Here is a 26,330-nt window from a genome sequence, read left to right as displayed (position 1 = left end):
TGGCAATGAGAGGAAATAACCCCCTTAATGAAGTCACAAGAGATAAGCTTTGCCTATTCTGGAGAAGAGGTCAAATTTAATTTTATTGAACAAACAAAACATTCTCAGTCAGTGACTCATAGGGTAGATTCACTCAAAAGAAACCTAATTTATTCTGCTTCCTTCTATATTTTACCGAGGAGGCCCTGCCATACCAGAAATATACCAAGGGGGTTTGGGTTTTGCTCAAGGAAGTACTGCAGTGGGAAATTGCCATCTCTCTCTGTTTGGTGCAGGTGAATTAGGTCTGACCCAAGCAGACACCCTTGTGCCAAACAGAATCCAAGATGGTGGCAGTGTGTGGGGTGGGGGCATGTCAAGATAATTTTTCATACAGGAAAATCAATTGCTGGTGAAACTCACTTCCTTATGGGCTCTATCATCAATGCTTTTGCAGTGCTTTGCTAAATCAAGTTTATCATAAATTAAAAATATAGGGGCCCTCCGACAAAGTAGTTGTTGACTTTGTAAAATGGTCATATGGCTCTTTGGAAGATTTTGATCCTCAAATGGAAGTTCCACAATAGGCTTCTCATCTGCACCCTGGTCCTTTATTTCCAGCTCCCATTCTGACATTTCTACTTGACTTTCTTACAGATTCGACCTGTTTCAGCTGAGCTCCTCATCTTTTCCCCAACTTGCCCTTTCCATTACCACTGAAGTTTTCAGATGGCCAGACCACCTTCTGGAGTTCCACAATATTCAGTATCATCAAGTTTTACCTCCTCTTCCATACAATACCTCTGACTTATAGTTTTGTATCTTCTGCTATCATAGTCTGTCTTCTGATTACATTTCTCTTCATTCATTGTCTGTCCTTCCTACAGATGGATGTCAGTTAATTTTCTGAAAAAACCATTCAGTCCTGTTCATCTTTTTTCTCAAAATTCTCTAGTGATCCTCTGCTTAGTGAGTCAAGTTCAAATTCTTTATATTAACATCCCAACATTTTAATTTTTTCTCTAGTCAACATACTTTATTTACTTTTTTTTAGACATTCTTCTTGCCTAATGATTTTAGTTTCCATCTGTCAGATCATTCTCATTAGAAGGCAATTCCTTAACCAGTCAATACTCTTTCTTTCTTATGTTTTGGGGTTTAGCATAAAACCATCAAGCCCCCTTCTCTTGCTCAGGGCACTTCAGAAACCTCTGCCTTCTCTAGACTCTGCTTTACTGTTTATGTCAATTATTTTAGAATTAAGTTATTAAATTATTGTATGATCCTTGACTTAGCATGTGTTTGTCTGTTCCTTATAGTGAGATTGTGAGCTGTTTGAGGGCAGAGGAATATCTCAGATTCCTTTCTAGCCTTCAGAATCCTCAGCCCAGGGGTAGCATATATTATATTCCACCCCCATCCAACAATTCTTTTCAACTTGAAAGGAATAGTGCAAATATTTTTTGTTTGCTGCATCTGTTAGACCCCTCTGTCTGCTGTCTGAGATGGAAGTTATCCATTATGTGAAAGCTAGCTTGGTCTTCTGGTTACTGATGTGGCTCAGAGTCCCTTGGCTTCCTCCCTGGTATAGAGTGTGTGCATGAATGAATAATAATGGAATGGAGATAGACACTGGGATCTTTGATCCAATTTTCTATTTTTCATCACTCAGATAAGAAGTAAATCCCCATTAAATGATATCAGCCAGCTTAACAGAAGTTAACGGCTGTTGTGGGGTCAACTTTAAATTATGAAAACTATTTTTATTTTTGAATATGTTTTTGCTGACTACCAGGTACTTTGAATGACCCTCCTCAATTTCTTTGCTGAAATCCTATGTGAATACCTCATCTGTCAATAATGTTTTTATGTGGTTGAGTACATTTTTGACAATACTTACCTGGTTTCATAAGTTGGTGAAGCGTATTTTAGAATGGCACTGGAAGTTACTCTCAGCATGCGTTTTCTCTTGCTTCCCTTTAGTCCTTGTTTATGGTTTAATCCTCAGGAAGCTTAGGAATTCCCCAGTGTCCTAAGATAGAACTAACTTCTCTGACTTGTATACAATGTATATATTTTTCATATTACATATATTCATATTATACCTGCCTGTATTAATAGAACTATCACACTATAACGAATTTATTTGCTTATGTCTCTATAAATTCCTCAAGGGTAATGCCTATGTCTCATTCACCTTTGTATCTCCTACCATGGCACACTGCCTACCATGGGAAGTGCCCCATGGATGTTTCTGATGGAATAGAGATAGGGAATGAATGAGACACTCAGGATACTGTCAATTCTGTCTCCCGCGATGAAGTGGCATTTTGGTGGCTAACCATCCTACTGGTTTGGCACTTCCGTAGCTGAAGTGCTAGGGAGCTGGCAGCCAGATATCCTGATGGAGCATGATCCAGCTGAGCCAGAAAACACCACAACCACAACCAGTTCTTTGCCTTTCTTCTAGAGGAAGGTAAATATTGAACTTTGAAATTGTGGGGTGTTATGCTGGCACTCGTAAGTGTGAGATGTCTGAAGTAGACCCAACTGGCACCTCCCTTGTCTGCTTGGGGTTGGGGCTGGAGGTGCAATTGCATTCTATCAGACAGACTGCCTTCATATAGCTCTGTGACATCTTGTTCACTTTCTCTACATTTTGTGTAGTTCATAGAGGTTACTTTAAAGGGCATCCTTAAAAAGATCACTGAGAGCCTGTCACCATCTACTAGGAATTCTCCCTTAGATAATGGACTCTGCAAACAAACTGTCCATCATTTTTAAGATGGAGCTATCACTTACTGCCAGGTGGTTTCTAACATGCTGGGTCCACAGTCCTTCATTACATGTATTTTAGAAGTCAAAGAAAAAATAACTGTAAGATGAAGTGTGCCTTAGATGGCAGCCTTTTAAAAGAGTATTTGAGTCTCTGGGTTGTTTCTTCATAAAAAGGTTAGAGTGGGTGTGTGTGTGTGTGTGTGTGTGTGTGTGTGTGTGTGTGTGTTTGCATATATTGATTCCATTTTGAAAATAATAAGCAAAGGAAAGTATCTTTGTTGCTCTGATAAAATGATCTCATGCTTGTACAGCCCAAATGGCCCTGACTGTATAGGTGAGTCTAGAGAAACAGAGTTTTAAAGATCAAGATTAGCAAATTAACAGGCAGGAAAAGCCAAATAGCCAATTAACCTACTACTGCAAAGCCCCGGGGCTGGTTTGGAGTACCAGGCTCCTTATGTGGCTGAAATTTGTGTCCTAAAACCTACAGCAACAGTGCTGGTTCTCAAAGACTCCCCAGTTCCTGGGAATGTTTTCTTTGTATGTCACTTCCTCTGCTGAGCCTGTGTGGAAATCACATTGTGTTGTTCTGAAATGGTTGCTACGGGAACATCTCAACCTAGTCATTATCTACTCAGGCTACTGATTATATTAAATCAGGAGACAGAGCTGCAGGAGCCCTTGATTTTTGAAGATTGTGACTCCTCTGCCACTCTCACCTCTGTATCTACGTCTCTGAACACCCTTCTCTATGTTTTCTCTCCTGCTTCCTCCTCGCAGCCAAGGCTGTTGTAAATGAAATACATCCAGGGGAAATTGGCATTGGGATAATTGAACTGTTATGTTTCCATCCCTCCTGCCCTTCTTCTGTTCCGTGTTTCAATTCTTCTTCTGAAATAAAAATAACTTCCACCCTTCTCTCCCTGTTCTGTCCCTCCATGGTTAGGTATGAAGATAACTTTCTTCTTTAAAGGGCTATGTTTCCTGTGTCCCCTAGAATGGTGCTAGAGCCCTGCTTCTATGGTGCTGGTCCCCTGCTTCTTTCTCTCTAGAAGCTTCTAGAAAATCTTATAGATACCTCTCTTCTAAATTAGGTAAAATAGAAACAGGAAATGAAACTGACTTTTTGGGGATTGAACCCAGGGACGCTTGGTCACTAAATCACATTCCCGGCCCTTTTTGTATTTTTATGTTGAGACAAGTTCTTGCTAAATTGTTTAGGGCCTCACTGAGTTGTTGAGGCTGGCTTTGAATTCAAGATCCTCCTGCATCAGGCTCCTGAGCCACTGGGATTATAGTTGTGTGCCACCGTGCCAAGCTATGAAACTGACTTTTAACAAGTAACTTTGTTCTATGTATTTCTATTGATCTGGATGGATCTCTTATGAAGGGGATTTTCTTTTTTTGGTACTGGGGGTTGAAGTCAGGGGTATCTACCACTGAGTCACATTCCTAGCCCTTTTTTAAAATTTTGAGACAGGGTCTCACTAAATTGAGGAGGGTCTTGCTAAAGTGCAGAACTCGTGATTCTTCTGCTTCGGCCTCTAGAGCCACTGGGATCGTAGGCATGCGCCACCATGCCTAGTTATGAAGGGAATTTCCTGACTTAATATCTGGGATGCATATCCTGTATTTTTTTGATTAATAAGTAAAAATTAAATATATTTATGGTACACAAGATGATGCTTTGAATTAAACATGCACTATGGAATAGCTAAATCAAGCTAATTAATATATGCATGACCTCACATATTTATTTGTGGTAAGAACACTTAAAATCTTTTACCAATTTTCAAGTTTACAATTCATTTGTTATGAACTATAGTCATGATGCTGTATATAGAACGTATTTCTGCATGCGATCTTTGAGAAGCACTGTATTGGAATATTCTTTTGTGGGAAAATCTTTATAAGCAGTTGGCCTACAATTTATTGTCCAAAACAGAATATATTGGGAATCAAAGATGGCACTGTTAGTACATATGCCCAGATAACAGGACTACACCAGGTAAACGAAGTAAATAACCAGTTTATATGTAGACCATAGGCACTTTACCCCCACCCCCCAAAAATATATATAGAAAAAGGCATATCTTGCAGAATGTTGGTACAATTTGAAATTACCATTTTAAATTGAAATTTTAAATCTAGGTCAATAAGAGAGGTTCATGTTCTGTTTTTATTTCTATCTCACATAAACTTAGCCAATATTATGCCCATTCTTGAAAGTAAAGCAATGATATTAACAAAGGAAAATAAACTTAACTGAATATGTCCATGGAAATGTCACAAAACCCTCTTACTATGTTTAAAAAAAAACCCCAAAACCAAAAAACAACAACCTAAAGTGGGAGCTGTGGCACACTCTCTAATCCCTGTGGCTTGGGAGGCTGAGGCAGGAAGATCACAAGTTCAAAGCCAGCCTCTCAGCAACTTAGAGAAGCCCTAAAGCAACTTAGAGAGACAGTGTCTCTCTGTCTAAAAAAAAAAAAAAAAAAAAAAAAAAAAAAGCTAGGGATATGCTTCAGTGGTTAAGATCCCCTGGGTTCAATCCTGATCAAAAAAAAAAAAAGTCTAAGTTAGGGGTTAGCAATTTTTTTTCTATGAAGGGCCCCAGAGGAAGTATTTCAGACTTTGTGGACCATATGGTCTCTGTTGCAACTACTCTGCCATTTTGGTGTGAAAACAATCCTAGATGACAGACATATAAACAAATGAGCTTGGCTGTCTTTCAATAAAATTTATTTATCAAAACAGACAGTGATGGGGGATGTGGGCAGATCTGGTAAATAAGTTAGTCATTTGTCCACCTCTGATTTAATATCCTAGTGACTTTGTTCTGACAGAAGATAAGTTATTTGGATATTAATTCTAATGTCCCCTGTCTGCTGTGACAGATTAGAACCGTGGTTAATGGGGCTAATGTAGAAATGCAGTGGGCCTTATGATTAATATGAATTCTTGCTTGTGCTGGTTTGCAGTGATTAAAGACAGATACTAAAGCAAGTGGTGGAGGGACAACAGCCAGGGGCATTTTGGATAGGAAATGGCAGTTGTGTGGGTTTGACTAAGCATTTTAGAAGGACAGCTGTAGGAATGCAGAACCAGGAAACAGACTGTTAGTGATCTCGTTTTTTCCTAGAAATGACTTTTTTTTTTTTTTTTAAGTTCTCGATTAGATTCTACTTTGGGAGAGAGAATAAAACTGCAAACAGTAGAGGAAAATGAAGTTTTGGTTCTGTGTTCATCCTTGGGAAAAAACATTGACTCAATATTAAGGTAAATGATATAAAGAATCACTTTAAACTAGTTTAGTATTTATCATATAGAATTAGATGAGTTGATAAAAATAAATATTAGGAGAAAAAATGTTCTAAAATGCTTTCCTTTAGGCAGAAAGCATACATTAACAGCTCAGGCAAACCTCAACAAGGACATAAATGAGATTAAGGAAAATGAAGTAGATGATAGACTGTATGAAGTACTAGGAGATATGACAAGTATATTCTATGTGACTGCATCTTATACAGATTCACATACCTACTGCTACATGGTGACAAGCTGCTATAATTGCTGTTAGGAAACTGGAGGGTGATCATAGTGACATTATGGCTTCTAGCTTCAACTCACTGCTAGGGCACATGCAGGAATTATACACAGGAAGGGTCTCAGAGGTCTTTAGTCCTATCTGTACAGTTCAATTAAATGTAGTGCATGATTTTCATTTGTAGAATCTTTTTGAGGAGACCCTTTCATCTAAGTGATAAATTAATTATGTAGTTATTGAGTGGCCAGTAACTATAAAGAGATTATATTTAGGACAAAAAAAATCACATGATCATCTCAATAGATGTAGAAGCCTTTGACAAAATCCAGCACTCATTCATGTTAAAAACACTGGAAAAACTAGGGATAAAATGAACATACCTCTTTGGGAGAGAGAACAAAACTGTCATAAAGGCTTAGACGACATATAACATACCCAAGGCCAACATCATACTTTAACAGAGAAAAACTGAAAGCAGGAATAGGACAAGGATGTCCACTTTAACCACTCCTATTCAATACAGTTCTTGAAACTATAGCTGAAGTGATCAGACAAGAGAAGGAAATTAAAGGCATACAAATAGGAAAAGAAGAGAGCATATTATCTGTTTGTTGATGACGTGACTGTATACTTAGAAGAACCAAAACACTTCATCAAAACGACTTCTAGAGCTAATAAATAAATTCAACAAAGCAGCAGGATACAAGACCAACATACAAACATCAATAGCTTTCCAATATTCTGATAATGAATCTGCGGAGAAAGAAATCAGGAAAATAACTCCATTCACAATAGCCACAAGAAAATTACTCGGGAATAAATTTAACAGAGGCAAAAGACCTCTACAATGAAAACTAGAGAACATTGAATAAACAAATTGAAGAAGACCTTAGAATATGGAAAGGCCTTCCATGCTCTTGGATAGGCAATTAATATTATAAAAATGGACATACTGCTATATACAGACTTAATGTGATCACCATCAAAATACCAATGACATTCTTCATGGAACCAGAAAAAACAATCCTTAAATTCATATGGAAGAATACAAAACTCAGAATAGCCAAAGACATCCTGAGCAAGGAGAGTGATACTAATGGCATCAAAATATCTGATCTCAAAATTATATTGCAGAGTGTTAGTTACAAAATAACATGGTATTGGCATAAAACAGAAATGAATAGAAGACGTGGAGACAAATCCACAGAGATATAGTCATCTGATCCTTAACAAAGGTGTCAAAAACATACATTGGAGAAAAGATAGCATTTTAAACAAATGGTGCTGGGAAAATAGGATATGTAGAAACAAGAGTATGAAGGAAACAAGAGTATGAAGAGAGAGCTTACAGAATGAGAGAAAAATCTTTGACAGTTATTTTCCAACAGGAGATTAATAATAAGAATATATAATTAGTTATATATATGTAATCAAATATATATATTTGTAATCAGTAAGAATATATATATATATATATATATATATATACACACACACACGTGTATGTGTGTGTGTATCTTAAAAGACACCAAAAACAAGCAAACAAAAAAAACAACAAAACCCAATGAACTAAACAGACTTTTCTCAAAAGAAGAAATGTCAATGGACAATATATGCATGAAAAAATATTCAATACCCTTGGCAATCAGGGAAAGACAAATCAAAACTACACTCAGATTTTATCTTACTCCAATTAGAATGGCAGTCATCAAAATTATAAATAACAAATGCTGGCAAGAATGTAGGGGAAAAGGTACACTTATACATTGTTGGTAGGACTGCAAATAAGTATAACCACTCTGGAAAGCAGTATGAGGAATCTTCAAGAAATGTAACCACTATATGACCCAGCTATCCCACTCCTTGGTATTTATCCTAAAGAAATAAAATCAGCATACCATAGTGATACAGTCACATTGATGTTTATAGCAGCACAATTCACAATAGCTAAGTGGTGGAACCAGCCTATTGATGATTGGGTAAAGAAAATGTGATACACACACACACACACACACACACACGTTTTACTTAGTCATAAAGGAGAATGAAATTATGTTATTTGCTGGTAAATGGATGAAACATTATGTTGAGTGAAAAAAATCCAGGCACAGAAAGTCAAAGGTCAAATGTTTTCTTTTCTGTGTGGAAGCTACAGAGTAATAGGAATTAAAAAGGGGGGTGGATCTCATGAAAATAGAAGGGAGAACAGTGGAGTAGAAGAAGGGTAACAAGAGAGGAAGGAAGGATGGAAAAGGGAAGGAACAGCAGAAGGAAATTAAACAAACTATCATGTGCACTCATGTATGAATATATAACAATGAATTCCACATTTATGTACAATTCTAATGCACCAATTAAAAAATAAACCAATAAAGAAGATATCGTTCTTAGGATCTTATATATTTAGGGATGTGTTTTATATATCTAGGAAAAACTTTGAGACCACTTATAAAGCAAAATACAATGGAGATAAATTAGCATCAACTTAGTATATGTTAAAAATAAAGAGACATGAATGAAAGAGTTATCCAGAATGGAGTGCTGAGAAGATTGGAAAAGGGACTTTCCAGATGGATGGCCAACACTGCCACTCAATGTATGGAGGGTCATGGCAACAGGAAGAAATGCAGATGGAGGCTCAGACAGCATCCAGGGCCAGGAAAGGATCAGGATGAACCCAGGCACCAGAAAGTTCCTGGAAGATCTCAGGCAGAGGGGTGACAGGGTGACAGCTGATTGTGGATGCTCTTTTATAGGTGAATGGTATAACGATGAAATATTACCTGCAATGAATTTCTCTTTAATTTTTGATGTTTGCAGTTTTTTTTCAGATTAAAAAAAGTAAAAGAAGCAAATTATTTTTAAAACCTCCAAGTGTTTTTTTAATATCTAGAAGCACGTGATGTAGACAATTGAATATTTCATAGTCCCACGTGTGAAGATCATCACAGTTCGCAGGATGTTGCTTAGCATTAAATTTAAAGAGAATCATTTGGAACTTTTAAATTATAAAGATAAATATTTTCTATTTTCCTAATTTTCTTGTGGTTTATATTATATTATAAAGTAAGATTTATTTACTATCAAAAAGGGGCTTTGTGGTTATTTTTTTCCCTTTGACTTTCAGAATGTGATTCCATTAAAGAGTTCTGGTCTGTATGAAATAGTGCACTGAACTCTTTGCTCATGTGTGTCCTGCTTGGTGGAACCACATGCCTGGAACCTAGAAATCCATACAGTCTAGAGACTGTGAAAGGTATAACTTCTATTGATAGTTGAAAAAGCCCATTTGGAGGCATAAGTCAATAAGGACAGGTCATAGATAAAACTAGCTCCCACAGTTTGTGTTCAATATCACCTTGATGTAGCTACTCGATTCTGAATTCTAAAATGTATTTTGCTGGGTGTGGATAAGAAAGTTATTCCAAATCTCTATATCCCTGAAAGAGGTAAAACAAACAACCCACTTCAAAAAACAAACAAACAAACAAACAAACAAACAAACAAAAATAGATACTGCACATTGATATGTGAGATTAACAATCCAGGAGAAATACTAACATGTCCATCTCTTATTGGTTTCATGGATCTAAGGATCAGAAATAGTCAGGTATAATTTCTTCTAATAATTTTCAGGGGTCAAGGTAAATCAAATTACCTCTTGAACTGAGCTTGTTTATGTCAAAGGAAAGTACATTCAATTCAGGACTTTGAAATTATAGATGGAGAATGATATAAGAAACACACAGTGAAAATCTTGGAGGAAATTGTGAGATTCATTCATTATCTCCCTTACCACCCACCACAAGTTCAAGGTGAAAAAAATATTATGATAGAAGATTTGAAATCTGGAGGGATGACTGGTCACTGATTTGGGCTTCTGAAGGAATTTAAGATTCCTCATGAGAACTAGGAATTCAAGGTTGAGCAGAACTTGAACCTAGGAGTGGTAATGGAAGGGAGAAGTAGAAGAGCACTTGGGAGGTAATCAAAAATGGGAGTTCATAACCCACTTGAATCTAATGTATGAAATATGATATGTCAAGAACTTTGTAATGTTTTGAACAACCAATAAAAAATAAATAAATAAATAAATTCAAGTATCAATACCAAAAAAAAAAATAATAAAATAAAATAAAGGAGGAAGTGGCAAGAGCAAACTACGTCCTCATAGTCTTCACCAGATGACCAGGAATGCAGGGACAGTCCTCAAGGATTTAGATTAGACAAAGAAGAGAGAGTTAGATGGTGGGTGGGTTTTTAAGGGCAACTGTAGAGTAGGCTTCCCTGGGAAGTTTCAAAGGTAAAATAGAATCTCATCTAGTTTAGTCCTGGCTGAGAGTAGAGAGAACAAGCTAGAAAGTGAAAATAATATCTTCCTTGTATAGGGTTTCACAGCTTTTAAGATTGACATTTTTAAAGCTGACATGAGCTCACTGTACCCTCACTAGAATGCTGAGAGGTAGCCAGGGCCAGAATGACTTCATTGGTGAGGAAATGGAAAGACAAAGGTTTCAGGTCCAGTGGGGAGGACAGAGGTAGAGGAAGGAAGGCAGACCTCAGCAGGTTTTGAAGTTTAGAGGGAAATGAATTTTTTTTTTCTTTTTGAAGCAACTTTTGTTCCTTTCCAGGTACTCTTGATTACTCACTGTTAAGTAGGCGGAAGTCAATGAATGGGTAGGAGCCACGGCGTTCAGCAGGAACCCCCGTCTGACCCCTTAGTCGTACATCTCCTAGAAAACAGAAAATCCAAACAAAGGTTTGAAGATGTTGCCAAGTGTGTTCACTTCTCTGCAAATCCTCTTAACCGATTATGTCAACGGAACCAACACCAGATGTCAGGAGAAGAATGATTCCCTTCCAGCGTATTTAAGAGAGTGATAGGTGGGAAGGGGTGTATAATTAATGCTGAGTATAATGAGCTTGGCAAAACTCTAATGAATGAACCACTGCTCTCTTATGTTTGCCTGGTCTGTGAAAATTAGAGCAACTTTTAAGGTTTCCTAAGTGTTTTTATACTTTTCAGGGCCATAAAGATGAGGCCATCTGAACCTGGAAGGACAAATGGTGTGTTGGTATCATAGCTTTCCTTCTTAGCAGTGTCATTTCTCTTGGTCCCAGCACAATTGCTTTCTGACTGGTGATTATCCTCCTTTTCCCTAGGTTGTATCATAGATTTGCATTAGAAGCTAATTAGCTCCAGGTGCTTTAGACTGTTAACCACCCTTGCACCTATGATAATCTGTAGAGTTTCTAGTATGCATTTATTTGTAGGCTTCTTTTAATGGGTGTATTCTTTTCCCTTTCTGATGTGTGTGTGTGTGTGTGTGTGTGTTCTGCCTTCCCCAAAGGTGGTAAAATAGCACAGAGGATGCATGAGTTTCAGAATAAGGAGGACCTTGGAGACGCCTGGCTCAGACAGTTGCTACCTGGCAATCTTGAGGAATTTATTTCTCTTAGCCACAGTTGCCTCATTTATAAAGTGAAAATGACTTGCTTCAATGTGCCATCATCAGTGTCTAAAATAACATTCGCTGCCTAGCAATAAATGCTGTTTCCTTCCTTCTAAACTCCTGCAAAGCAGGGATCCCTGCATATGATGTGATCTGCATTTCTCCATAGCACTTTGTGTGCTATCTGGAACGTGGTGGACCAAACAAATGTCCTTTGTTGACAAGAGTGAAAAAAAACAGGTTTTCCAGTTATTACATTTCTTGCAGAATCTGTGGAGAGGGAGAAATACATGAAAACAATATATTTCTGGAATAACTGAATCATGGAGGGTTTCAATTCTAGGAGTATCAATTTTGGGAGCAACGGAGCACCATCTATAAGCCACTTCTCCTCCAGACCTGAAGCATCACTCAGGCTTCAGCCTGGGAGCAGAGAGGAGGGACAATCTTCTCTCCTCCCATCCTAATTCCAAGTCTGTTAACGAGACTTGGGTGAGATCCCCAGCCACTGCAACCCTGCCACTGATGCTGCTTTAAATGTCCCTCACAGACGGGTCTCAAGTGTACTCAGGATTACTGAGTACTTAATAGCAAATACTCAGTGCAAGCCATGAGCTCTTGAGATATTCTCTGCTTTGAATTTTATATTTGTCCTTATTTATTATGCTTTGTAAAATCTGATATTTTACAGCCATATAGGTACTAAAGGATGCTACAATATATGGAACAAAAAGAGAGAAATCGATTTAAAAAAGATAAAAGAGATAAAATGGGAGGAGAAAGGAAGGGATAGAAAAGTACATTTAAAAATATGAATATAATTGGAAACTGAAGAAGGAAATGCTGTTAGTTTTTGATAAGTCTTTAGATGGTCAACAGTTGAAGGAAGCCACTCAGAGGAGTTGAAGGTTTCTCAGTGTCCTGGTAGGTGTCTCTAATACCCTATGTTTATAATGCTCTAGCATTTCAAAAATATTCAAAAATTATCACAGTGAATTTTTTGTTTTGTTTCTCTCACTGGATGCTCATCCTGTGAAGGGAGCTACTACTCTTCTCCTTATTTTATAAGTGAAAAAATAGTGGCTGAGGGAAGAACAACTGCATAGACCTGGATTCACTCTGCATTCACTGAGGGCTCAGCTCCCTCAAAGGTACTCAGTACAAGTCTGCTAACTTTCCTTGAACTTCCTGAGTTGATGCTTTTTATGCTTATAATGAGCAGAGCTGGAGTTAAATCTAGGTTCTTAGACTTCACAGGCAGTGATCTCTCCTCAATACCATTGGTTTCTAACCTTACGAAGTGTGTAAAGCTGATTTTTAAAAATGAAACAAAAACAGCAAAACATAACCTTGTGCTTGTACTTGCTATTGTAGAAGTTGTCCTTTTAGTTTCCACTAAGAAAATATAGCTTATTAAAATGACATAACAATCCAGTGCTGACTATAAATGAATTTCTATTTTATGGTGATGGTAAGATAGACATACATTAAAAAAAATAGAGAGGAGACTGTAGGCATTTGGTCTCTGAAGCTGGCTGGGTTTGGGGATTTTTTGACCTGTTGCTACATTCCCTTGGGACTCTTCCAGGGGTTTCAAGTTTGCCATTTGGAATTTACTTCTCTATTAGTATTTTCACCTCAGTATCACCAAAGAGTTGCCCTGGACTTTGTAGTTATAAGGGTACCATTTTCCCAGAGACCATCTGTGTAATATTGACATAGGTTAATAAGCCTTTCACAGGATTTATTCCTGTTGTCCACCTGGGGCTGTGAGGCAGACAGGCCTATCCTCTTGTAAGACTTCGGATTTAAGGAAACTAGACAGAGACAGAACTACAGGGCAGAATGGGTGATGGGAGAGTGATACACTAGGAATGAAGGGACTCTTATATTAACAGGTCAGCATTTTGCCACATTGGGTGACCTTGGACAAATAAATCAATAGCCATTTTAAGGTTCAATTTTCCAATATTTAAATTATAATTATAGCAATTTTGCCTACCTTACATGTTGTTGTGAGGAAATTATAAGGAGTGTGAGACAAAAGTATTAATGTTATATTGAATCCTTCCACCGTGCTGAGCATTTAAATTTTACATGCATTGTCTCATTGTCAACCCAACAATACAAAATATGTGTTATTATGATTTTATAGTTGAGGAAACTAAAGCCACTGGAAATTTGATTATTTGTTCAAATCTGTAGAGTGAGAGCTTGTGCTTGAACTCAAAGCTAACCCCCAACTGTATTCTTAACCTTTTCCCAAAATTATCAGCTATAATTCTGTAGGAGAATTGCATACATAGTTAAGCATTAACCTTTTCTCCCCCAGTGAATGCTCTGGTAGCTATTTTCAAGAAAACCAAACACATAGTCCTCAGGGTTCCCCAAAACTGAACAGCAGGGGCATCTGTTACCTGGATGAATTCAAGATTTCAATTAAGAAATGGAAAGAAATTATTAAAAATATTATTCCACAGAACTGTAATTACCTGGCAATTACTTTACTCAAATTCTCATTTAAGCAGAATTTTTATGATACACTCCATTTTTTTTTTTTGGAAAAAGAGATAAATAACTACAAAGTAAGTTGATAGCAAAAAATACCTAAAGCAACAAATAAGCAAAACAAACAAATCAACAGTAACAACAACAAATAACAAAATCATACCTGGAAGATTCAGTTTCACTGCTTATACTGTCTGTAACTACATTTATGGTCTTAGAAGTGGATTCCTCATAAGCCTCATGATATCCCTTAATGGTAGTAAATATTTGTTTTCAAAAAAGATTAAATCATGCTAAATATACTAGTAAGGTAGGAAGCAGGACAATTGCAAGTGGGCTACAATGCCTTTTAGAGATTGTTTTACCCTTAAAAATGTTAAATACAAACATCCCACATCTGGGCTATTCCATTTAATCAAAGTTCTAATGCAGTAAGACGAATGTATTAAGCATATATTTCTAATATAGAAGGTTCTCTTTCCCTCTTCCTGCTTCCATGAGCCCCTTCTGATGCTAAATTGCTTCAATATGCTGGTGGAAAGAGAGAAATAACTCAGTAATAACAGTCTCTGGAGGAGCAGAGGCCACTGGGCTGTTGTCCGAAGGACAGAACAAGTGTGTCCTGCTGAGCGGCTTTTCCTGGCTCCTGGTCTCCGGCAATCATCTATTTACCTAAGTCCTTATATCCAAGCTAAACAATTATTTTGACTATTCATTAAGCCCTTGTTTAACTTCAGCAGCTTTTTTTTTTTTTTTTCCTGGCAAAGGAAGGTGCCGTGGAAGCCGGGGAGGAAGCGTTGACAGCTCAGAGTCATGTCCTCAGTCTGTTCTTATTGTGTTCCAAAAGGAAACAAACAGCAAGGGAATTCTTATTTTGAAAGGGCTGCTGCTCTTTTGCTTCTTTACTCTGAAAACATAACATGTCGTCCTTGATACTGAAGGCTGCAAACATAGGCAGAGAGCTGAGCTGAGTTCCTCTGGGAGCCAAGACTGGGAGACAGCCCCTCACCCTCCCAGGGGATGTGGCTCCGGATGGACCTCTTGCCCACTTGGCCTCTTGCGCGGTGTCTGTTTAATAAAAGCTTGTGCTACGGAGCAGACGTTTATGTGGCCTCTTATGTAACTGGCAAAGAGGGTGGAGACTCTGACGGTGATGACAACTTACAGTGGCTGAAACATAGGCCATATGACAAGAACCAGACTCCAGCCCCAGTCGTGGGGGTGTCAAGGTCACTTCAGGGTGGGGAGAAGGCCTAAGAGAGGGACAGAGAAGTAGCTACTGTGCTCCTATTGCATCTGAGAAGAATGAGGAAGACGATGAAGAAACAGGTTGCAGGAATTCACAGCAGGGGCATCATTAATGAATAAGGAAGCTTCTCTGAAATTGTGGAGCATATACTAAATACGGCGGGGAAGCAGAAGTTCTGGTGAAAAGTATTCCTTTGAGCTTCTGAACACATTACTAGCTCATGTCACCCCTACCTCTTGCAAAATGAAGACATAGAGGACCTGATCCCCAAATCTTAGACCTGAACTTTAACCACACTGCACTGCCTTGGCTATGGATTTTGTTTCAGATGACTACTCTCAGAATTAGTTAAGAGCACAATTTTTCTTAGGATGTTTATCTAGCCTAACAAAGGTGGGGGGGGGGAGGTTATGCAATTTCATCACTCCATAGATTTATGGGATAGTACAAGCAGCCATTTGAGAACTCAGGCTGAGATTATTATTGTCCTAAGTACCGTGGCCTTACATGAGAGACCCAAAGGGGCTGATTAGGCCCAAATTTCCCTTGGGGAGGGTGAGTTTTCCACTTCAGAGGTTGAGGCTGGGCCTGGCTGGTCACTGAAGATTATGTATTCATTGTTTGACTAGAAGGCTTCCTATCCATTGATTGGTCAGTTTCACTAGCTATATGTTCCTGGGCTTTCATTGAGAGAGCTTTATATACAGGAAAGAGAAACTGGGAATTGTCCAGAAACCACACTTTTGGCAAAAGGAAAATAATAATAATAATAATAATAATAATAATAATAATAATAAAGTTTTCTTTGCATGTGAAAAAAGTTCTTTCTTCTCTTTCTAAAAATCTTGATCCTTTTATCAGAATCAGAGAAAAAGAAATTTTACCAAATAATTCTGTATTACCTTGCAACTTCAGCTCAGTGTCATTAAACACTTTGGATAAATGTGCATTTGTGGATTTGAATGCTGTGAAAGTGAATGTGTAAAGAGCATTTCTTTGTTTTCTAAAGCAGGTAAGATAAGTTTAAACTCAGACCAGGAACAATAGGAGCTATCCTCATTTTTCAGCTTGATAGTGTTTCAGAGGGAAAATGAGAAAAAAAAAATAAGTTCCAATCACTGGGGATACAAGAGTCTAATAAAAAGATATTGAACAAGAAGCAGCAGGAATGCCTAAGGAGAATTCCAAGAAGCTGAAAAGAACTTAAAAGAACACAAAGAACTTGTTTCATCACAAAGACAGAAGAATAACTGGAGAGTTACCTTGGACCATGAGGTCCAAGTCTGCCCTACAGAAGAAAATCTCTGAGGCAATACTTTTTTACCTCCAAAATCTCCTCAAAATCAAGTTTATTGCTGTTATTTTTCTTTAAAAAAAGGAAGTATTTTATATATAATGTGCTTATCACAGTGCATGGCATACAGCAGGCACTGAAACAAAGTAGCTATTTTTTTTTTTTATTTTGCACGGTTCTTCTAATATTCTGGGGTTCCTCACCTGCTCCCCATGAGATTTTTTTAGGAGGCTTTCCAGGCATCAGGAACTGTTTGAAGGACTTTACATGTCTGAGTTCCTGAGTCCTTAGAACTAGTCTGGTGAGAGCTTGTAAGTGGGATTAGATCAGACAGTCCAGGGAACCTTGCCCTTGACTGCATGCTCAGTGTCTGCATTCTTTCCCATCACCCATGATGTTATTCATGGTTTCCTTTGATCTTTCCAGGCTGTGTTTCTTCTCTCTGATAGGTGCCAGGGTTAAAAAAACAAAGGCATGAAAACTGTGTTCTGAGGAAAGTACAATGCATATCCTGGTGCTTCCTTCAGGACAGCATTGGAAGCCTAGGAGAACATGAATGCAGTGGAGCATGACTTGGCAACCATGGAGCCCTCAGTGGTGCAGGGCAGACCACAGGGAGGTGCAGATTCCACTGGAGATGGGAGTATCTTGCAGGTCAGTAGAACTTTGAGCATATGAGTTCTCAAAGGGTCAGCTCTAGGGGAGGTTCAGAAGGGGACCCTAGCCCAACACAGTTCATTTCAACAAACGACCATGCAAAATGTTATACAAGATGTTGGAAAGCAGGTGGGGAAGAGAGACATACAAAGGTACATAAGAAATCCTCTTGGCACTCAGGTAATAGCAGTCCAGAAGAGAGACATGTAAATGAACAGATATTGTATAAACCAGAAAGAGTTTGACTTTTAATGATAATGAAATATTTGAGTTTGGATTTCTTTCTCAGAAGCATTGTTAGGCTTTATGACTTTATATGGGTTAATATCTTGGAAATATTTGAATTTCAAATGACTTCCTAGTAGTCCTATAAAGTGTTTCAGTCAGATTGAAAGAGAATCATTTATTATTAAATATTTAAATTAAATATATTTTTTTTAAAGTTAAAAGAACTTCATATTTTAGAACAATGGTTGAAGATATGATTTAGACTCTTATATTAGATCTCCAGTAAGAAGATTTCTGTGAATATAGGTAAACAATTTAAATTAATGATGATATTTTCCAGAAATAACTTGTAGTTTTTATGAAGTGGTGTCTTTTGCATCTGATAAGTGTGTTAGCTTTCTGGGAAAAAATATCTACATATAGGAGGAAAGATGGGTAGAAGAAAGGACAAAAATAGGCCAAGGAATAGGAGGAAGAGAGAGGAGATGACAAAGAAAATGGGCAGGGGAAGAATTGAGTGGGAGGGGAGAGGCATGGTTTAAGGGTAATTCCCAGGTAATTCCTGTCTTGTATAACTGGATAGCTAGTTGTGCCAATCACAGAAAAGTTCAATTTTCAAAGAGAAGCTATTTTGTGTCCTTTGTTTGGTAAATGATACTTGATATAAATGATATTGACAGAACATGATAACTTGGGGCAGGCAAACACTATGGCGAGGAACCTTGGAAACAACCTTGGCCTCTTGGACCTTTCAGTCCTGCACAGAATAATCCTATGCATAAAGGTAAAACTGCAATTCTAATTGGTCGAACAAAAGAGAAGTATTCTGTGTTATGGAAGTTATAAAGACTTTACCTCGCCAAGGATGTTGTTGTGAGTTTTCCTTAAGAGGCAATATTTGATTTGAGATCTGGTTAATAAATACAAGTTAATTTGAGGTGTACATATATTTCAATTTGCCCTGGAAAGTCCTGATATATGCCTGTTGTCTTGTCTGATATAACTAGTACTAGCGCACACTTTCACAGGCAAAAGTATTCTGGTTTGGACCATACATTACGGAGTTACTCCCCCAGTGCATCAATTCAGGCAGAAGTGCATGTCCAGAGATCCAGAGATCCTCTGGCAGGAGGATGACATGTCTGAGAGGTCATAACAAAGTCAAGTGCATCACAGCAAAGAGAACAAAGTGGATGGGGTGGGGCATCATGGTACAAAATGAAGTTGAAGAGGTGTCAGGATTTTGTAGGATGAACTGGGAAGTATGACTGTATTCCAAGAGAATGAGGAAGCCAGGGAATGATTTTAATGGGAAAATGTGTTCAGATGTGCATATTAAAGAAACAACTTCGAGTGAATTATGAAGAATGGATTAGAGAGGGCAAGAATGACTGGTTAGGAGATCACTGTAATAGTCCAGTGAGAAAAGGTGACAGTTTAGAGAAGGGTGTGGTGCCGGTAGAGAGAAGTGGATAGATTTTAGAAATATTGAGTTGTTAAAGTTGACATACTGTGCTGAGGAATTACATTTGAAGTCTGAGGAGGAGGGAGGTATGAAGGATAATTCTTAAATTTGTTAGCATGAGTAGATGACTGTGTAATCATAGAAAAAGAGAATTTTAGAGGCACCCCGTTCAGAGGGAGAGGTTCATGAACTCCAATTTGGCCAGGTGGAGTGTGTTATGGGGATTTCAAAGCAAAATATCAAGAAAGCAGTTGAATATATGGGTCTGGGGCTCAGAGAGAATGTTTGGGAGGGAGAAGTTTGTAAATTAAAGAAAGCTATGGGAATATGTGAAGTTGCCCAGGAAATACAATGAGAAGTGAATAGGGCCCATCCAGCCTTAAACAACACTAACTCTTAATGTCTTGCTAGAGGAAAAGAAGGGGCAATCTTGGAGGTAGGAGGAAAACAATAGCTTATAGTGTCATGAAAGAGAATTCTTCAAGAGGGAAGAAATGGATTCCTGATAGATTTTGCTGAAAGAGCAGATGAAATAATAATTTCAGAAAATTTCACTGGATTGAGCTGAGTAACAAGAAGGGGAAGAGAGAGGGAAAGAGTGCAGGGTCTTTTGGATATTATGTGGAATTGAGGCACTGAGAAGATTTTATTAGGGAACTGATCTTTAGATCTTGAATAATGAGTGGATCTTAGATAATAAATAAAAATTTAAAAAGCAGCACTTATATAGTATCTGCTTGCAATTGGTCCAACTATGATGATTGAAATGAAGGGTTTTTAGGAAGAAATATCATGCTAATCTTAAGAACAGTAGTAAGCCCTATTAATAATGAAATATAATTTGAAAATTGTCCTGAGAATAGAACAGTCTGGGGCATGAAAATGCCATAAATTTTTGAAAAATATAGTGATAATCTGTTTAGCCACTTGCCATATTTAAATATACTTCAAGAAAAAACAGTCTCATGGAAGTCACTGCCAAGAAAAGTATTCATTGGAAAGGAAAAAAAAATGGGTCCATCAATAAGAATAAATATAGTTAGAAAGATAAAATACCCACCAAGTCCCAATATTGCTAAATAATTTCTTGTTTTTTTGAACTTTGAATAATTGGAGAGAAGCGTTTTTATGTATTGTTTGTTTTCATGTGCTTCTGAACTTCCTGATTCTGGACGGGAACAAGAACAAACTTGCCAAAATACAGCAAGAAAAGATGTTGCTGATCACGGATAGGAAATACTCCAAGTCCCATGAGATAGTCTGTTCTTAGGAGGCTTCCACACCAAGTCTGCTGACCAGCAGGCCACCACACAACTAGAGCCTGCTCAACACTGGGAAGAACTTGGGAGTTCTTCAGCCATTGTGCCAACATGGCGCCTGGGCTTCTTTTAAGCTCCAAGAGTTGTTCATTTTTTTTCTTTGTTTTTCAGAAAGGAAACAGATGGCAAAAACTGGATTCAGTAAGGAAATGATTGAATCCATTACATTACACCCATGTTATAGAATGTTATGCTCTTAAAAACAGTAACATATCTCTGTAGTAATAGTAACACTTATTGAGTTTCTAGCAATGTTTGAAGTGCTTTTCGTGAATTAATTCATTTAATCTCCATAATTCCCTTAGATAAATATTATTTTCAGCACCATGCCCTGTGAGATGGAGAAGTTATGTGACTTTGCCCAGATGAAGCCAGATTTGAAACCGAGGTACCTAGCTCAGCAGCCTGTGCCCTTGACTGTTTTCTATCCCTGTTCAAAGATGCCTTGACAGGAAGTGAGAGCCATGGACTATTATTCAGGGAGGATGGGTATTATGTAGTGTTTGAAACTATATCATAAAGGAAGTGAATCCCTCGTGTGAAAAGCTATTTAGTATCTCTGTAGCTTTTTGTAAGTCTTTCTCATCCTGGGCTCCATCAAATCTTCTGTTTTATTAAGAAGGGATAGTGATATCTGCCCTGTATACCTCATAGATGGTAGGAATCAAGTGAAATCACATGAACAAAAGTGCTCTGCCTATTACTTTGTAATCAAGTTTTATTATTAAGATTATTCTTATTGATATAGAAGGAACACCAGTAGAGTAGAGAGAGGGAACCAAAGGAAGGGAGGAGGGAAGGGAAATGGGAGGTGAAAAAAACTGACAAATTTTGGTATGTGTATGTATGAATATGTCACAATAAATCTCACTTTTATGTATAATTAATGCACCAATTGAAAAGAATAATCTTATTAATATTGCCATATAAATATTGAACATACATGATATAAAAATTCTATATTTACATATTGAACTTTATAAATTATATAAATAATATTATTTTTGATATCATTATAAAAAATCTAGATCAGCATTAAAGTAAGTTTAAGGGAGAAACATTATTCTTTGATATGCAATTAAACATTATGTAAATTAGAGGATGTTATAATCAAATGTGTTTGGGATACATGGAGTGTTAACAAAATTAATTTTCCTCTTGAAATTGTAGGAATTCCCAGACCCTTCAGTATGCTAATGTCCTTTGTAGCATCCAAGTAGGTGAGATTATACAGCATTTCCCAAATATATAAATATGTTTTTGTGGATGAAACATGTTTTCCAAGTATCTTCTGTGATGACTGTATTTGGGGTAATAATTGGGTATGTATTGCACTCCATGGAGCATGTGTGTGTGTGTGTGTGTGTGTGTGTGTGCATGTGCTTGTGATGGTTAGATCAAAATCTTAGCAATGAAAGGAGCTTAGAGACTCCCCTAGCTCCACTTTTGGGTACCATCACTTCTTGCATCCTTGTGATTAAATCTATACCTCTGGTTTTAAATTTTGGGGGCTGCAGACAAATTGAATTTTTGTTCACTTATTCCTCAAATAGGTTTTTAATTGTTCAGTACTTGCTGGCTCCCCTTCGGGACTCTGGGAATATAGTAGTAAACAAAGCAAACAAAATGTGCTTACCCTTCTGGGGCTGAGATTCTAGGAGTCTAAAGGGAAGACACAGTAAACAAGATCAGAGAGTGAGTTGCCTTCTACAGGGAAGTAATGTCAGCTCTATGGAGTGAAACAGAACAGTGGAGGGGGTGCAAGGTGGACTCCACTGTGCCTGGGCGGGTGGAGTGTGGTTTACACAGGACAGGGCTCAGGAAGGCTTGAGTAAAGACTTGAATAGAAGTGTGGGAGCACCTGAGACTATTTGGGAGGAGCATTTCAGGCTCAGGGAACAAGCTCAAGACCTCAAGGAAAACCTCTAGTATGTTCTAGAAGCAGCAAACAGACCATCATGTGGAGCAGGGAGGGAAGGGGTTGGAGAGGTTTGAACAGGAGGAGCTGAAGGCAGAGAGAAAGCAAGTGAGGGGACTGAGGAGGTATAGGGTCTCAATCTGTTCCTCCAGAATTCATGTTGAAATCTAATTCCCGAATTCCCATTCTGCCTGGATGAAAGGGATTATTGCCCTTATAATAGAGGTTGAAGGGAGCTGCCTTGCCCCTTGTTCCCTGTGAGGACATGTAGAAGGCACTTAGGGTTAGAGAACAGGCCCTTGCCAGACAGAGAATCTGCTGGTGCCTTGATCTTGGACTACCCAGAACTGAGCAGCACGTCTGTTGTTTCTATTTCTAGCCCATCTAAGGTATTTTGTTGTGGTAGCCTGAAGGAACCAAGACAGGAGGGGAGCGGCAAGTAGTTTAGGGACTCTGTAAAACAGGAAGACATAGTGAGAGTGACAGGATCCTTTTTAAAGGATCAAGCTGGCTGCTCTGTTGAGCAGATGGTCAGGGTGATCTATAGATTTAATAGATCTGCAAATGAATGTGTGATCTTGTTCTGTAACTCAGGTCCTGTCTTGCATTTCCCATAATAGTTATGGCAATTCTAGTCAGTCAGAAAGGCCTGTTACTGTGCCTACTTCTCTCTCTGATCTCAGTGGGTTTTGCACTCAGTGGTGTATATGCTCTCCTGGGTCCAGAGTGTGCAAGGACCCCCCAGAAAGGGTAAAAAGCCACCATGAACATGCTCCTGGGTGCACAGAGAAGGCAAAGGTGAATCATGGCACACAGCTATGGGTCTGCTTCATTCATATAAGTTGTTCCTGACTTTGTAAGTATATGCCTTCCAAATATGAATTGTATAAATAATGCCTGAATTGACTGAATGATAATACATGATCTTAAATTTGTCTTTTGGAGTTTTCTGTCTTTATCAAGACTTACAGCCTTTCAGAATCTATTTTGATGGACCCATCATTATATAAATCTCTCACTTTCTGAAATTAAAGTGTAACAAAGTTAAGAATTCCCTTCTTTGTGAACTACACTATACCACTTCCTCCTTTGTGATAAATGAACCCATAGAAGTAGTTCTTCAAGTTAAAATTCAACTACATGATTTTAATCTGTTTGAATTTGAGAACTAGAAATGAAATGCTATTGAAATAATTATTTTGGAGATGATAAACAATATTGTTTATTCTCAACTAATGTTCATTGAATACTTATTGTAAGTCTATTGTATTCGTGTGTTACTATGTTAGGAATCATTATCACTGTGAACAATATAACATAATGACAATGATTTTATGCTACCTGGTTATATCAGTGGGACAATTTCTTTTAGTACTAACTACTTAGTTTTTCATATCTCATATGCTGATGTTTATGGTTTTGCTCTGGTATGTATAATTATAGTTGATGGATTTATGTTCAGTATATAATATTTTCTGCACTAAGCCTATACTTGATGTACTGTATTACTTATCTTTTCAGACACTCATGATTTTACCTTTTCTATCTTTCTAGGGTTTTCTTTTGCACTGTGTAACACACATACAAACCAACATTTGATTTCCCACTTAATGTATCTGAGTTTAATGTATCTTTTGGACTGGGATCTTGGCTGTACCAGGCTTACCTGGCCACCATGGGGGCCAAAGGAATTTAATATTTCAGCACACTGAAAATCCATTCATAGCACATTGGGTGCAGTGATCTATACAATTAGAACAATATTACCTAGCAACAACCTTCAAACATAGTTTATCATTTTTTTCAGTGATGGGATTGAAATCAGGGCCTTGCACATGGTAGCTAGGCATGTGCTTTACCACTGAGCTACTTCCCCAGCCCTTATTGTAAGTTTTATTTATTATAATACATGCTTCCTAAAGTCAACACGTTTCATAGAATCATGTAATTAATCTTCAGGTAATCTTAGTACTTATCAACAATGGTTGGGTAAGGTGGGGTGTGGGTCACAGAAACTTATAGTAAGAATGAGTAGAGGAAGGAAACCATAAAAAGATGAAATATTTTTCTCAAAGATCTGGACCAAGACAAGGATGCCCACTTTTACCACTTTTATTCAACAGAGTACGAGTCACAGAAATTAGGCAAGAGGAAGGAATAAAGGGCATCCAAATTAGAAACAAATTGCCACTGTTTGCAGATAACATGATCTTATATATGAAAAACCTAGAGACACACCAAAAAAACTATTAAAACTAAAAAAGTTACAGAATACAAGTGCATCATAAAAACACAGCAGCATTGCTAAATGCCAATAGTGAATCATCTGAAAAAGAAATTAAGAAAGCAATCCCATTTACAATAGTTAAATAAATAAATAAGATGTCTAGGAATAAATTTAGCCAAAGAAGTGAAATATCTCTGCAATGAAAATATTGTATAAGAGAAAATACTGATGAAAGTAATTGAAAAGGACACACACACAAATGGAAAAATATCCCATGTTCATTGATTGAGAAGAACTGCTATTGATAAAATTTTTGGACTGGGATCTCTCTTGGATTTCTCTTTGACTACAAATTCAATGTAATATGAAAGTTTCATCAACAGTGGTTCTTCCCAATCTATGAACATGGGATATCTTTCCATTTTGTGTGTGTCCTTTTCAATTTCTTTTATCAATATTTTCTTTTATGTAAATTAGTACATTATGGTAAATATGACAACACAGTAGGAGATTTCTCAAAAATTTAAAAAACAAAACTACCATAGCATCCAGCAATCTCATTACAGACCATATATTCAAAGGAAATGAAATTAGAATGTACAAGAGACCTCTGCACTTTTGTGTTTATTGCACTACTATTCACAATAGGCAAGAAATGGAAACAACATAAATGCCCATCAACTGATGAACAGATAAGTAAAATGTGGGCACATCTATACAATGGAATACAAGTTAGCCACAAAAAAGATTATGTCCTGCCGTTTGAAACAACATAGAACTGGAAGTCATTATGTTAAGTGAAATAAGCCAGACACAGAAAGACAAATAACTACATGAACTCACTCATATGTGGAATCTAAAAATGTTTATCTCATAGAAGTTGAGAGAAGAACCGTGGCTGCTGAAGTCTCCTGAGAGGAGGGGAAAGGGGATGGAGAAAGGTTGATCAAAGAGTACTAAGGTACAGTTAGGAGATAAAATTCTGCCATGGTATTGCATAGGAGAGTAACTACCAATGATGATCAGGTACTGTTTATTAAAAAAAAAGCTAGAAGAAAAGGTTTTGAATGTTTCATTACCAATAAATGATAAATATTTGAGGATATAGGTATTTTTAGTCTGATTGAACATTATATGATATATGCATATTTGGAGATATCACTTAGTACCCCATCAACCATGTATAATTTTTACATGTCAGAAAGAAGAGGAACCATCATTTAAAGCAAATGTTTTTAATTCTATGCACTGACATGCAGCAACTTAAAGAAAGATAAACTTTTGCATACATTTAACATAGTTGTATCATTCAGCAGTTGTAAATTTGTAACTAAAATATATTCCTTTTTTTCCATTTTATTTTCAATAAGAATTTCCACCTTTTGGTCAAGGAAGTGGGAGGAAAAAGAAGTTAGCCTACCATTCTTCTCACTTTCACAACAATCTAAGATCAATTGTTTTCAGATACTTTCATTTAATTGGTCTGGAGTGAATCTGGGCATACTTTTACCATTTTCCCAGTTAATCAAATGGGGAGACATTGTTAAGGACCACTGATGGGAATCCCACTTTGAAACTGAGCATACCTGTTAAAGGCCACACCTCAGAGAACAGTCATCCAAAAAACTAGGACTTGTGAGGTAAACAGGGAAGAAAGCAGTATTCACAATCTGCACCATCTTGGGGCATTTGTGAATTGTCTCATAGG

The 26,330-nt window shown here is 37.5% G+C and overlaps 1 protein-coding gene across 2 annotated transcripts in view; it reads right to left on the bottom strand.

Moving 5' to 3' along the window:
* Pde7b (phosphodiesterase 7B) overlaps window positions 1-26,330 on the bottom strand; it is a 324,523-nt gene that overhangs the window by 67,370 nt on the left and 230,823 nt on the right. For both annotated transcript variants that reach the window (XM_046450024.2, XM_046450033.2), the window contains one exon: window positions 10,954-11,037. In XM_046450024.2, coding sequence (XP_046305980.1) covers window positions 10,954-11,037 — 84 coding nt within the window. The remainder of the gene's footprint in view (window positions 1-10,953; window positions 11,038-26,330) is intronic.

This window comes from Marmota monax, unplaced genomic scaffold (genome assembly GCF_021218885.2).
Source record: "Marmota monax isolate L192 unplaced genomic scaffold, Marmota_monax_Labrador192_F-V1.1 WCK01_AAM20220418_F8-fsc00030, whole genome shotgun sequence".
Taxonomy (NCBI): domain Eukaryota; kingdom Metazoa; phylum Chordata; class Mammalia; order Rodentia; family Sciuridae; genus Marmota; species Marmota monax.
The sequence above is the reverse complement of the archived record's forward strand: the minus strand, read 5'-3'. Positions and strand labels throughout refer to the sequence as shown.